Source organism: Lycium ferocissimum, chromosome 3, assembly GCF_029784015.1.
Source record: "Lycium ferocissimum isolate CSIRO_LF1 chromosome 3, AGI_CSIRO_Lferr_CH_V1, whole genome shotgun sequence".
Taxonomy (NCBI): Eukaryota; Viridiplantae; Streptophyta; class Magnoliopsida; order Solanales; family Solanaceae; genus Lycium; species Lycium ferocissimum.
The window spans coordinates 21,555,102-21,568,088 of record NC_081344.1 but is presented as its reverse complement, the minus strand read 5'-3'; the positions used below and the strand labels follow the sequence as shown (position 1 = coordinate 21,568,088).

The 12,987-nt window shown below is 33.6% G+C and overlaps 2 protein-coding genes across 2 annotated transcripts; one reads left to right on the top strand and one right to left on the bottom strand.

The window, feature by feature from the left end:
• Positions 1-470: 470 nt before the first annotated feature.
• Positions 471-2,635, top strand: LOC132050027 (dimethylnonatriene synthase-like). Its single transcript, XM_059441035.1, has 2 exons — positions 471-1,402; positions 1,747-2,635. The coding sequence occupies exons 1-2, from the start codon at positions 512-514 to the stop codon at positions 2,377-2,379; spliced, it is 1,524 nt and encodes a 507-aa protein (XP_059297018.1). The 5' UTR covers positions 471-511; the 3' UTR covers positions 2,380-2,635.
• An 862-nt stretch (positions 2,636-3,497) lies between these two features.
• Positions 3,498-6,398, bottom strand: LOC132050028 (2-alkenal reductase (NADP(+)-dependent)-like). The gene is made up of 5 exons (XM_059441036.1): positions 6,008-6,398; positions 4,833-5,010; positions 4,551-4,717; positions 4,400-4,482; positions 3,498-4,007 (listed from the first exon to the last, which is right to left on the bottom strand). Exons 1-5 carry the CDS (start codon positions 6,254-6,256, stop codon positions 3,629-3,631), a joined length of 1,056 nt encoding a protein of 351 aa, XP_059297019.1. The 5' UTR covers positions 6,257-6,398; the 3' UTR covers positions 3,498-3,628.
• Between the last annotated feature and the right edge of the window lie 6,589 nt (positions 6,399-12,987).

The following is a 12,987-nucleotide window of genomic DNA, read 5'->3' as shown; positions in this document are numbered from 1 at the left end:
CAGAATTGAACGTTAGATAAAAAAAAAAATAAACTTTGTTTTGAAGATCATTTTAGGGAAGAAAAGCACTGTAAATTTTATATGCTTGATAAGACAAAATAATCATTTTAAGACCTAAACTATCTATAAATGAAAAGGAGATACTACAGACAAAAGGTCCTACGTTCAATTCCTTACAATATTTTGTGGTCTAATTTCCTTGATACTATTTCTTATTCAGAAAAATTTCCTTGATACTATTAGCCCTACACTTTCGAGGAAACTACAAATCAATGACAATACAAATGACTGGTGCTTACTTTTCAAATCTTGTGCTCTGAGGGGTCAATAGTTGTATGATTTAGTAGAAGTTTACAAGAGTCATTTTCACTGTATAGAAATTGGACTACATGTTCAAGGTCTCAATTTCAGTGCAATCCAAGTCCCACCTACTTCTTCTATAAATATTTCTCATTTCTTTACAAACTAAACTAAACTTTTTCAACCTTCATCATCCCTTACCAAATTAAATATGGAGAATTCTTGGTTTTTTCTAGCCTTGGTAGGGCTAGCTGCATTAGCTTTTCTCTGTAAACTTACCACTACCCGACGCCCGGATAACCGGAAGCTACCACCAGGTCCAAAACCATGGCCCATCATTGGAAATTTGAACCTACTTGGTTCCATCCCGCATCAATCTTTTGACTTGCTTTCCAAGAAATATGGAGAGTTGATGCTGCTGAAATTTGGCTCCAGGCCGGTACTTGTGGCATCATCTCCTGAAATGGCAAAACAATTTCTAAAAATACATGATGCAAATTTCGCCTCCCGTCCTCTGCTAGCTGGTGGAAAGTATACAAGCTATAACTATTGTGACATGACATGGGCACCCTATGGTCCCTATTGGCGCCAAGCACGACGAATTTACCTCAACGAGATATTTACCCCAAAAAGGCTAGACTCGTTCGAGTACATTCGTGTTGAAGAAAGGCAGACCTTAATTTCCCAGCTACATGCCCATGCTGGAAAGCCGTTTTTCCTCAAAGACCATTTGTCACGGTTTAGCCTGAGCAGCATGACAAGGATGGTTATGAGGAACAAGTATTTTGGTGAATCAACAGTTAGGGCGGAAGATTTGCAGCACCTGGTAGACCAATGGTTTTTACTTAATGGTGCTTTTAACATTGGAGACTGGATTCCATGGCTCAGCTTCTTGGACCTACAGGGCTATGTGAAACAAATGAAGGCTTTGAAAAGAACTTTTGATAAGTTCCACAACATTGTCCTAGATGACCACAGGGCTAAGATGAATGCGGAAAAGAACTTTGTCCCAAAGGATATGGTGGATGTCTTGTTGCAGATGGCTGAAGACCCTACTATGGAAGTCAAACTCACTAATGACTGTGTGAAAGGGTTAATGCAGGTTAGTTCCTACGAGTGTTCATGGTCAAAAACACACTATCACTTTTTCGCGTGTTTCACACCCCAACTATCAGTTGTTCCTTTTTCCTACCTGAACTATCACCATCTATATATTAAAACACACCTTGAAGCTGACTATGCCAACTATTAAATGTTCCCTTTCCTACCTAAACTATCATCATCTACTCAAGGTGTGTTTTAAATTGTAATAAATAGATGGTGATAGTTCAGGTAGGAAAAGGGAAATAGTTGGGGTGGGAAACACATGAAAAAATGATAGTTCAGGTGTGTTTTTCACCATTACAATCTCTCATGATTTTCTCTAACCTTGCTAAACTATGGCAGGATCTACTAACTGGAGGAACAGACAGCTTGACAGCAGCAGTGCAATGGACTTTTCAAGAACTTCTTAGACAGCCAAGGGTTATTGAGAAGGCAACCGACGAGCTTGACCTGGTTGTGGGGAAGGAGAGATGGGTAGAAGAGAGAGATTTTTCACAGCTGTGTTACATTGAAGCAATCATCAAGGAAACACTAAGGTTACATCCTCTTGGAACTATGCTAGCACCACATTGTGCTATTAAAGATTGTAACGTGGCCGGTTATGACATAGAGAAAGGAACGATTGTTCTGGTGAATGCTTGGACAATTGGAAGGGACCCCAAGTACTGGGATAGAGCACAAGAGTTTCTCCCCGAGAGGTTCTTAGAAAAGAACATTGACATGGATGGACATAACTTTGCTTTCTTGCCATTTGGCTCAGGGCGAAGGAGGTGCCCTGGCTATAGCTTGGGACTTAAGGTTGTCCGAGCAACTTTAGCCAACATGTTGCATGGATTCAACTGGAAACTACCTGAAAGTATGAAGCCAGAAGGCATAAGTGTGGAAGAACATTATGGGCTCACCACACATCCTAAGTTTCCTGTTCCAGTGATCTTGGAACCTAGACTCTCTTCACATCTCTATCTTGGTACCTAGACTCTCTTAACATCTCTACTCCCCTATCGCTTGATCCTAAGTGCTTCCTGTTATAGCATATCCTTGTTCCTCTAAGAAATAGAGGATAGTTCCTACCATAGGAAGAAACCTATGCCTAAAGTTTTGGATTACTATTACTAAAAGTGAACAACTTTTAGGTATTTGTCTATTCTGTTTTCTGAATTAGCTTATTCAATAAAAAAGAAGAGATCTATCTATGAATAAACATAGATGTTATATGTAATATGCTTTAATATTTTATTGGGCATGCACTTTCAATAATCCCACAGCCATCACTGCACTTTCTCACCACAAAGAGAAAAGGAAGAATATACTAGTAGTAATTCTCAATAAAGGTGGACTGTCAACTGTGCAAAATAACTGGAGGACTACTTTTATTCTTTAGAAGTCATGTCAGTTTCAAAATGGTCACTTGAACCTTCAGACTCCTAGCTGAGTTATCTTCTAATTTACGAGCATACCATTTTAGACCAAGACTGCGTACTTGACTAGAGGCTTCGTGTCATATGATCTTCCAATCAATTATTACATGGGAGAGAAGCCTAAATCCTAGTTCATCTTAGACTTCAACCACTTATTTTCATAGTTAAAAAATGGCTTAATACATATCCAGTCCCTTAAATGTCAGGATATTCCATTTAAACACTCAAACTAAGTCTTATTTCAATTGAACACCTCAAATCCTAATCTAAGTGTTCCAATTAGATACTTTTGGTTAAAATAAATAATTGCACGTGTTTTAGTAGTTAAGTTACATCAATCTCAAGTAGAATATCCCTAGCTTTTACGGCTTATTGAGGCGAATGCGTGGTTAACTTAACTACCTAATACACGAATGAAAACAAACGCAAAATATTTTTCAAAATTTGAACCGGAAGTGTCTAATTGGAACACCTCATTTGGAGTTGAGGTGTACAATTGGAACAAGGCTTAGTACAAGTGTCTAAATGGAATACGAGTGTCTAAATGAAATATCCTAAAAAGTTTAAGGGGCTATCTATGTATTAAGCATTAAAAAAATTATCACTTTTTTTGCTTCTCAAATACAACCCTCATTCTTACTCTTACATTATGTCATATTTTGAAACTCCACAACGTTTCACCAGAAAACTAATACAACAATTTATTCAAAAGGAGGATTACATCAATATCATCAGTATATTGCTTTGACAGCGTTTGATAGGAAGGATGAATGAAATACAGAAATTTTTTGTTTTCATTCAAGTTCTCAGTCAGTTGAAACCTGAATAATCTGCTTTCCGACATTTCGCCCGTGATAAATACCAACGAAAGCAGATGCAGCATTTTCTAAACCCTCAGCAATGTCTTCTACAAAAACCAGCTTTTTCTCTCTTATAAGCTGAATAGCAAACTCGAGGTATTCTGGAACCTTGTGCCGGAAGTCAAACTCAGAAAAACCTTCCATTTGTAATCTCTTCGTGATAAGGCAAAACAAATTGTGAATACCATCTGGTTTCTTTAAATTGTACTGAGAGATCATCCCAGAAACTGCAATCCTACCATAGAGATTCATGTGCAAAAGTACCTCATCCAGCATATTTCCTCCAACGTTCTCAAAGTAAACATCAATACCCTTGGGGAAGTGCCTTCATTTTGCATAGACAGTTAAAGAAACATGTCATTCCACAGAAAGTAAATTTTGCAAAAAGCATTTCTTACCTTAACCAAATTTAACATAGCAAACTAGTCTCAGACTCATAACATTCGAAAATAAATTTCAGCATTTGTCAATTCACTTTGCAGACAGATGAAGAAACCATTATACAGAAAAGTGATGTTCTGAAATGTATTTCTACCCATAACCCAAATTTAACAGCTACTAGTTTTAGACTCATAAAATTCGATAATTAACTTCAACATTTGTCTGTAAATGAGGTCTTATCTAAGCTCATTCTATGTGTTTCAGTGTCTTCGTTAGCACGAGAAGCAAATTCTATATATATTTAAGTTATAAAAGAAGATAATAGCAATTGCCAACCTTTTCAAGGCTCCAGCAAAATCATTCCCTTCTTTGTAGTTGAAAGCATCATCGAAGCCAAGTTCTGATTTTAAAAGATTTACCTGCAAAACAGGTGCAGCACCTCCTTAATAATGCCTACTTGCATATAAACTCAAAAGTGGAATATTACCTTTTCATCAGTACTAGCGCTGCCAACAACATAACAACCTTTCATTTTTGCGAATTGTCCAACAAGCTGACCAACTCCTCCTGCTGCAGAGGAGACATACACTATATCTCCTTCCTTGGCAGAGCATACATTATTAAAGCCAATATAGGCTGCAAGTCCTGGCATACCTGTAAGTTCATTGTTATGGTGAAATCGCGTGTTTTATCAGAAAGAACAACCTGCAAGTGACTATATAAAAGGGGAACGGGCATATAATTAGGAAATATAAATAGAAATTGGTACCTAGAATTCCAGCATAGTATGAGAGAGGCACATCTGTATATTTGATCTTGAAAAGTCCATTTGGATTAAGAATCAAGCTATACTCTTCCCAACCAGTCATTCCCCAGATACAATCCCCCTCATCAAAATCTGCATTTGCTGATTTAATAACTTTTGCCACACCAAGTCCAATAATGACCTAAAAATTATCCAAATTCAAATTGGAAAATCACTATTAAGAAATCAAAACTCTACTCATTCAGGAACCCAAAAAACATCAAAAGTGGCATTCAAGAATTCATGGGTAATATGTGAAGGAGATAGACCTAATATCGAACAAGCTATAATTTATTCCTTAAACTTAATGCCCCTTTGAAAATATGCATTTGCTAATTTGGTACAAGGACAATAATGATGCCAAAATTAGCCGAACTCAAAGGGGAAATCACTATCAAGAATCCAAATTGAAACAGCAAAATTAAGGGGTTTATTTGCTCTACTCCTCTCCTCCGTCCCCTCTCAACCCACCTAATTCACCCAATAACTGTTAAAGAAATGGATCTTGGGCCTAACTCAACCCCAAAAGCTAGCTCATAAGGGAAGGATTTCCCGAGTACATATAAGGAGACCAGTCATTCCTTTTTTATCCGATGTGGGACTCTTCAACAGTAATCATAAAAATAAGTTATCAGCATTCAAGAATCCATTGGTAAAACGACAAGATAGACTTGGAGCCTGTTTGGATGGGCTAATAACTTATGACTTACATGCGTAAGCCAAATGTTAGGAATCCTAGATTATTGTTTTTGGCTCATTTTTGTTATTTTAGCTTTAAAACAAGTGCTTAAAAACATTATTTTATCTTACTCAAACAATACAAAAGTGCTTAAAAGCATTTAAAGTAGTCAATCAAAAACAGGCTTTTAATTAGGAATCAACTTGTTGTTAACCAATAATTACTTACACATAATGCCCCTCTTAAAAATCAATTTTTGCTAACTTTATCACCTCTGCCACACCAAGCATAACAGCCTAAAAGATTACCCAAATACAAAGGGAAATAAAATATCACAGGCAAGAATCCAAATCAAATCATCTTACATTAATGGTTAAAATTTAGCCACCCACCCAAACAAACAAACCTTAGAACAACACTCAAGAATGCAATGAGTAAATGTGAAGAAAATTGGACTTACAGAACCAGGTTGGAATGAGGCCAGTAAAGAAATATCCTTAGACTTATGAGCAGACATCTTGTGTCTCATGTAAGGGTCACAACCCAAGTAAAGATTCTTTACAAACAAACCATTTGACCCTTGAGGTATTTGGGAACTTATCATTGAACTTCTTAGTTCAAAATCAGTCTCTTTAGGATACCCTTCAACATAATTCTCGAACACAACTTGTTTGTTGGGTAACATCATGCTAGAATGCTCAGCTTCCATTAATTCCTCTAATTATTTCCATTCCTATTCCCTCTGTTTTCTGGAACTCTGTGAGCGTATTGCAGCTGCCCTTTTTGATAGCCTGAAGCTTTTTGTAACGCCTAACACAGTAGGTGGACTCAAAGTTGTCGCAATTGGCAACTAAGTACATGTTATGTATAGGGTTGATACGCTTATTAACGAAGTCAAAGGTTAGAGAAAGTTTATATCATTCCTAATTATTACAAAGTAACTTAATGATTAAAATTAATAAAATATAATTTAAAAATTATGCAGTCATTAAGAATTTTTTAAACTTATCAATTCAATAATTAATAATATAGATAAAATAGGTATGAAATGATAAATTATTTTTTTATTTTTCAAACTAATCAAGTAAAATTTAACTTTTTTTAATAAACAAAACAAGTAAAAATAGATGGAGCGAGTATTTTGTTTTGTTTCATGTGTCTTACCTTAATTAAGCATGAAATTGAGTCAAAGTTTTGAATTTATAATTTAAACTAAAAATGAGTATGATATATATTAAAATATTTTAGAAATTTGTGATCTGAAAAATCTATGTAAATGTTAACATTAAAGATTATTAAATATAAAAATATTTCTTTAAGCAAATTAAAATAAAAGTAAAATATATAAATTAAAATTAAAATTAAAAAAATACTCCCTCCGATCAAAATAAATGTCCATTTAGCCTTTAGTATACCCTTTAAAAAAATATTAACTCCTAAAAAAAATATTATTATTTTGATTAAACAATTCTTAATTGAATACCAGTACCAAATTAATATAGTATCTTTATTATATAAAAACTCACTTACATAAATAGGAGAGAATTTGAAGAAAATAATTAATTATTTCTTGATTATATAAGTGAACACATATTTTAAATCAAAATAAAAAAATTAAATGGCTACTTTTTTTTTTTTTGATAATGAATTAAATGGCTACTTATTATGAATTGGAAGGAGTATTAAAGAGTATTTTATATACACGATCTAAGAAATGCGAATAAGCACACAGCTGGGCGTCCACATTCTTGCTTCAGCACTCAAAGATATTTTCGGTATTTCGAATTTTTGATAGGTCAAAAGACTGTACCATATTGCTTTACAGATGTACTTTTTGAGATATGGACAAAACAACCTGCTCATGGCCCTTATATTACCCTGCCAAAAAGCTTTACATACTTCAGTTTTTCTACACCTGTGGGACCCATTTGCTTTTCTTTGCATTTAAGGGTCAAAAATACCTATTTTAAAAGTAGTTTAAAAATATCATCTCAACTTATTAAACTTTCGGGCCAAAAATACTTATATAACACCCCGTACCTTAATTGAAGATAAAGAATATTGAGATTTTTCCGTTCAACAATAAGTATTCCAATTTACGCCATGAATTAATTTTTCGTAAACCGAAACCAAGAATTTTCGAACATTCCGGAATTTATATAAATACGACCGTATTTCAACTTACTTATATAAATATTGTGGGAGACATTCGTGCAAAAAGTTATGGCCATTTTGAAGAAAATAATTAATTATTTCGAATTTGATTCGTAATGCAATTTGTGATATATATTCATCCATACTCAACTCATTATTTTTAAATCAAGCCCTTGACTTCCTACCCTCTCCCTTCATCAAGAACACCAATTAAATTCTAATTATTCCAACTCAATTCTAACACCTATCCTTGTAATCTAAACAAGAAATTATCATTCTAAAACTAGGGTTTTCAAGAAAACCCATCTCAAGGTTCAAGAATTCAAGATTTTATATCTTCTTCAAAGCTCAAGTCTTTAATTCACGACTAAGGATATTCCACAGTTACTTGCTTCCATAAAAGCACTCAAATGATTATATTTTTCGGTATTTCGTATTCCATGGGTTTTGATGCATGTTTTCTAAAAAGACTGTACCATATTGCTTTATAGATGTACTTTTGAGATATGGACAAAACAACCTCTCTCATGGTCCATTTATTACCCTGCCAAAAAGCTTTACATATATTTTTCTATTTTTCTACACCTGTCACGGACCTTATCACTTTTGCTTTTCTTTGCATTTATTTTATCCTTGAACACTCGTGGACCTCATCTCTTATTTTGCATATTGTGTTTACTGCTTTGTACAAATTAAGATTAAATGACAGAGGTTTCATAGACTAGTGCTTTAGTTATGTTAGACATGCAAGGTGTTTAGCCATCTTTGCCCAACTCATGTTATTTCCGCATTTATGATTTAAACAAGTATTTCATTAAATTATTATGACATCTCATGTTTTATGTCATCACGTTCATGCTTTAATTGGATATAAAATTTTTAAAAGAAAAAACTTTATCCCCCAAAATAACGAAATTATTTTTGTGATCTAAACAATAAATACGTCTTATTCTCCCAATTTCAAACTTTAAATTTGGAGGAATTATTTATTAATTATTTATAATTTATTTTGAGAGACGGATTTAAAAATAATTCTGTTAAAGAAAACTTTAAAATAAAGTGTTTTCAAAATAAGTTCGGATGATATTTTTTAAATAGACCCTTTTCCCTTTATTTTATCCTTGAACACTCGTGGAAATCGATAACTATTTGCATTTTCTTTTTAAATAATCACATTTAAGAAATAGATTCAAATTAATTGACTCACATAAATTGAAACAAAGGAAGTATTTGTTATAATAACTTGTCCATTTTTGTGGCAAATGACTTTTTTGTATTTAATTATTCAATAAACTGTGTATTAGACTACAGAATTAAATTCATTCGTGTTTTGATTTCACTTCAGCTATAAAAAGCAAAAATTGGGATTAAATTGAAATTATTTTATAAGATAATTTATTTATTACGTTATAAAAGAAATTTGGGATTAATTTTGTATATCATTTACTGAAATGATTTTATATGACAATTTACTTGTGACATTGAATTTAATTTCTTGTTTATTTTTGTAATATTGAGTTTTGAATTTAACTTTTAAAATTTATAGGACAAATTAGATTATAGAATTACAACACAATGAATATTTGAATTTTAGCTCCATGTCAATTTATGTGGCATTATTTTTTACTAGACACAAACTTTAAGAAAGAAAAATACTTTAATTTCTGGTTTAAAACATGTCAAATATATTGTGTAGCTATAAATCATCTCATTAGAAATAAAATAAGAATACTAAAGTTATAATTATTTTCGCATATCAGAAGTAAAATTATTTTTGGGACAAAAAAAATACTTCTTGTCTTGAAACAAAATTACTTTATTCATTTTACCCAACATTTTATTCAATTTATCGTTTAGCGACGGATTTCGGGTTTAAGGTTTATCATTAATTCATAATATACATTTGGTAGAACAAGAAACAAAGAAAAAGTGATATTAAATTTGTAACTTAATTACACTTTTTTTACATTATCAATAAAAAGAGATAATGTAAATTCAAAGAAAATTGAATCACCAATTTCAACATTTTCACATGTGTTGGCCGTTGCATAGCATGGGATTTTGTAACTAGTTTATTTACAACTACCGAAATTTGCAAAGCCACGTGCAATGAACTGTGATTCAATTATTGCAACTTTACAAATGTCAAAAGCCAAGCAGTTTGTTGTTGAATGAATATATCATGATATTGATATGTTGCATTTCTTAGGAAAAGGAAAAACAAAATTATCTTTATACGAAAAGATATATACAAGGAGGAAATATAGGAACACACTTGTAGACAATAATCTTTTTTTTTTTTTTAACTTTTTTGCGTGGATTGCCCTTCGTTTGGGTTGGTTTTAAGTTTTGCCCTTCAAATTGGTGATCTTTAAGATTTGTCCTTCGCTAAGGATTCCTTAGTCACGGGTTTGAACTCTCGTTCAGTAAAAATTTTTTTTTTTTTTCGCATATGTGGCGAAGTTGTAAAAAAAAAGCGAATTTACGCCTTAAGTTACTAACGTTAGGCGTAATTTGCAAATTCTCGCATCGGAATTTCGCAAGTGACCCCTGCCTTAAGGAAGAAATGGGCAGAATTGTCCTCTTTTCTGAACTTATGCCTTGCGATTTTTTTTTTAATTTTCGCCTGAGTGGGGGTTTGAACCCGTGACCAAGTGGTCCCTATCGAAGGGTAAACTTTAAAGACCACCATTTTGAAGGGCAAAACTTAAAGACCACCCCGTAATAAGGGCATTCCTGCTAATTGCCCGACAAGAATTATGACAAAAGAGCGTTATATCTTTTGTTTGGTTGATTATACTAAGACTTGGCTTAAAAAATTTGGATAGATTTATAAGCCAAACAAAAAAAAAAATGGGGTAGCCCAACTTATTTTTTTTTTTAGCTTATAAGCTGTTTTATATAAGTTAAGCCAAACGAGCCCAATTATTTTTTTTGGGCTTATTTAAGCACAAAATGACTTTAAGCTGGCCAGCCAAACACTCAAAAAAACTAAAAATAGCTTATAAGTTATTTTCAGCTACTTATAAGTCAATCTAAACGGGCTCAAAGACGAGAGTCAAGACGAACTTATAGACCATGATAATTTGCGCAAGATTTTTTCATTTCATTCTTCATTATTATAAATGAGAGCAAATAAGAATAATTACTAAAAGTTGAAAGCAATAGAAATAGAGAAATCGAACATGAGAGATTTTTTTATTTCTTCCTACTCTATCCAAATGTATACAGTGTGATATCTTATACCCCTATTAATTATAGGTAGGGATCACAATTGGGATAGGGCAGGGCAAGGAGGGGCAAGCCTTGATCAACTAAGACTTTGACCCGCCCTGCCCTGCCCCATTTATTATTTTTGCAAAATTTTCTCCTGCCCTACCGTATCAAGCCTTGCTCCGCGCTTCCCCATCTATACCCTCTTTCATTTGTTCTCTCTATTTTTCATTTTGTAAACTATTTTGGCTTTTTTATTACAATGTTTAAATAAAAAGGATGAACATTTCCAGTTCAAGCAAATTAAATTTGACTGAGAACAAAAAGGTAATGAAGAAATACTAATGTATTGATTCTAGATCTGCCAGTCTCTCTTGCATTATGAATGTATGTGAATTTAATATAATGCAGAGGCTTATTATGGAAATGTTTTACCCAGACAAATTGTTTCCCAAAGTAATTCCCAATTTTTGACTGAGCAAGTGGCTTTTGTTCGATAATTCTAGTTAGAATAAAAGAACGAGTACGAAAGTCGGTTTTGATAGTAGCCGTGAGTTGCGAGGTTTAAAGACATATATTAATTTTGCATGTATATCTATAGAAACTATTATGTAGTAAAATGAAATGATTTACATAATGAAATGACTAATGACATTAGTTATTTTTTCACATTTACTGTTACAATACTTTTAGCAACTGAATAAATAAGACAAAAATGGGGAGTACGTAGAAATATATATATATATTTTTTTAGGCAAAACCAATCAGCTTGATGATGTTGGATTTTATTAAAAAGTAATCAAAGATATTTACAGAACAAAATGAAAGAAAGCTGAAAATAAGCTATACTACTCTATCCTAGGAAATCAAAAGAAAGTCTAAGCCTTGTTTGAACAGCCAAGTGTAACAATGAAAAGCGCAAACAAGAACACTCCTTCTTTGGATTGATGCCATTATCGATCACCTCAAGCTCTCACCAGGTGCTATGGTATCAAATCTCACTGAAAATCTTTCAAGAAGAGGTGTGGTATGAAGCTCCTCATAGTTGTTGTCCTTTCTTTGTCCAATATCCTTGATCAATCTTACTCATGAGGTTATGTTGAATGTTTGTAACTGGATTAGGTAACTAAAGAGATCCTGTTAGTAGGATGAACATTTCTGTTAATACCACACACTAACAAGGATAACCTTAGTCATCCAACCAGGACTACAACAATCAGATCAAGCTGTTATCATGAAACTTTACTTCTTTGTGAAACTAAATCATGTGTCATCACTTGTTGGCATGTATACGTAAATTAGATGTCTATGAGAGACTCGGTCGGTTCTCTATTTCGTAGTAAATCTTGCTTCGAAGTTAGGTATCATCATCTTATCACTATTGAGAATCTTCTTTGCACTGCCGGCAATTCGACAAATGAATGAAATTGAAGCTGTACTTGCAAAATCAAAAACCAAGTTAGTTAAAAAATGCGCAAGTGCATTGCCTTCCCTAAGGATATGAGCAAGCGCACTTGCCCCTTGTTCCTCCAAAACTTGATCTTACTAACTTCCATACCGATCTTCCATGGAATCTCCCATAATCCTTGAATGATGTTTATCATGGACGAGAGAATCGATTCAATCATTACGGGCACCGGATCATTTTTAATGCGAGAACTCAATTCCATCCAATATAGCCACGTATTACTGCCGTGATATTTGTTGTATCGGCTATTCTTCTTGCCCCAAAGATATAATCGGGTTTCCAACATCATCTCGATGCGAAGCGGTGAACTCGAACTCAAACCTGGATTACCCCTAGAGGCCCCATCTGTATTGCACTTGAACCAGCCAGCATCAGGACACTTCCATTGCACCATCTTATATCCTACTCTAGGCCTATAATCCTCCAAATATTTCACCATGTGAGGCCAATCATATGGAATATTTCTCAGCCAAGGATATAATGTCTTCACCAGTTGTTGTAGATTGTAGTTGATCCCATTTATCACCTTTATATTATTCATCTTACCCCCATGCATAATAGTATTTCTTCTCTTCCATAATTGCCAGCATATGAATGCTGGTGCA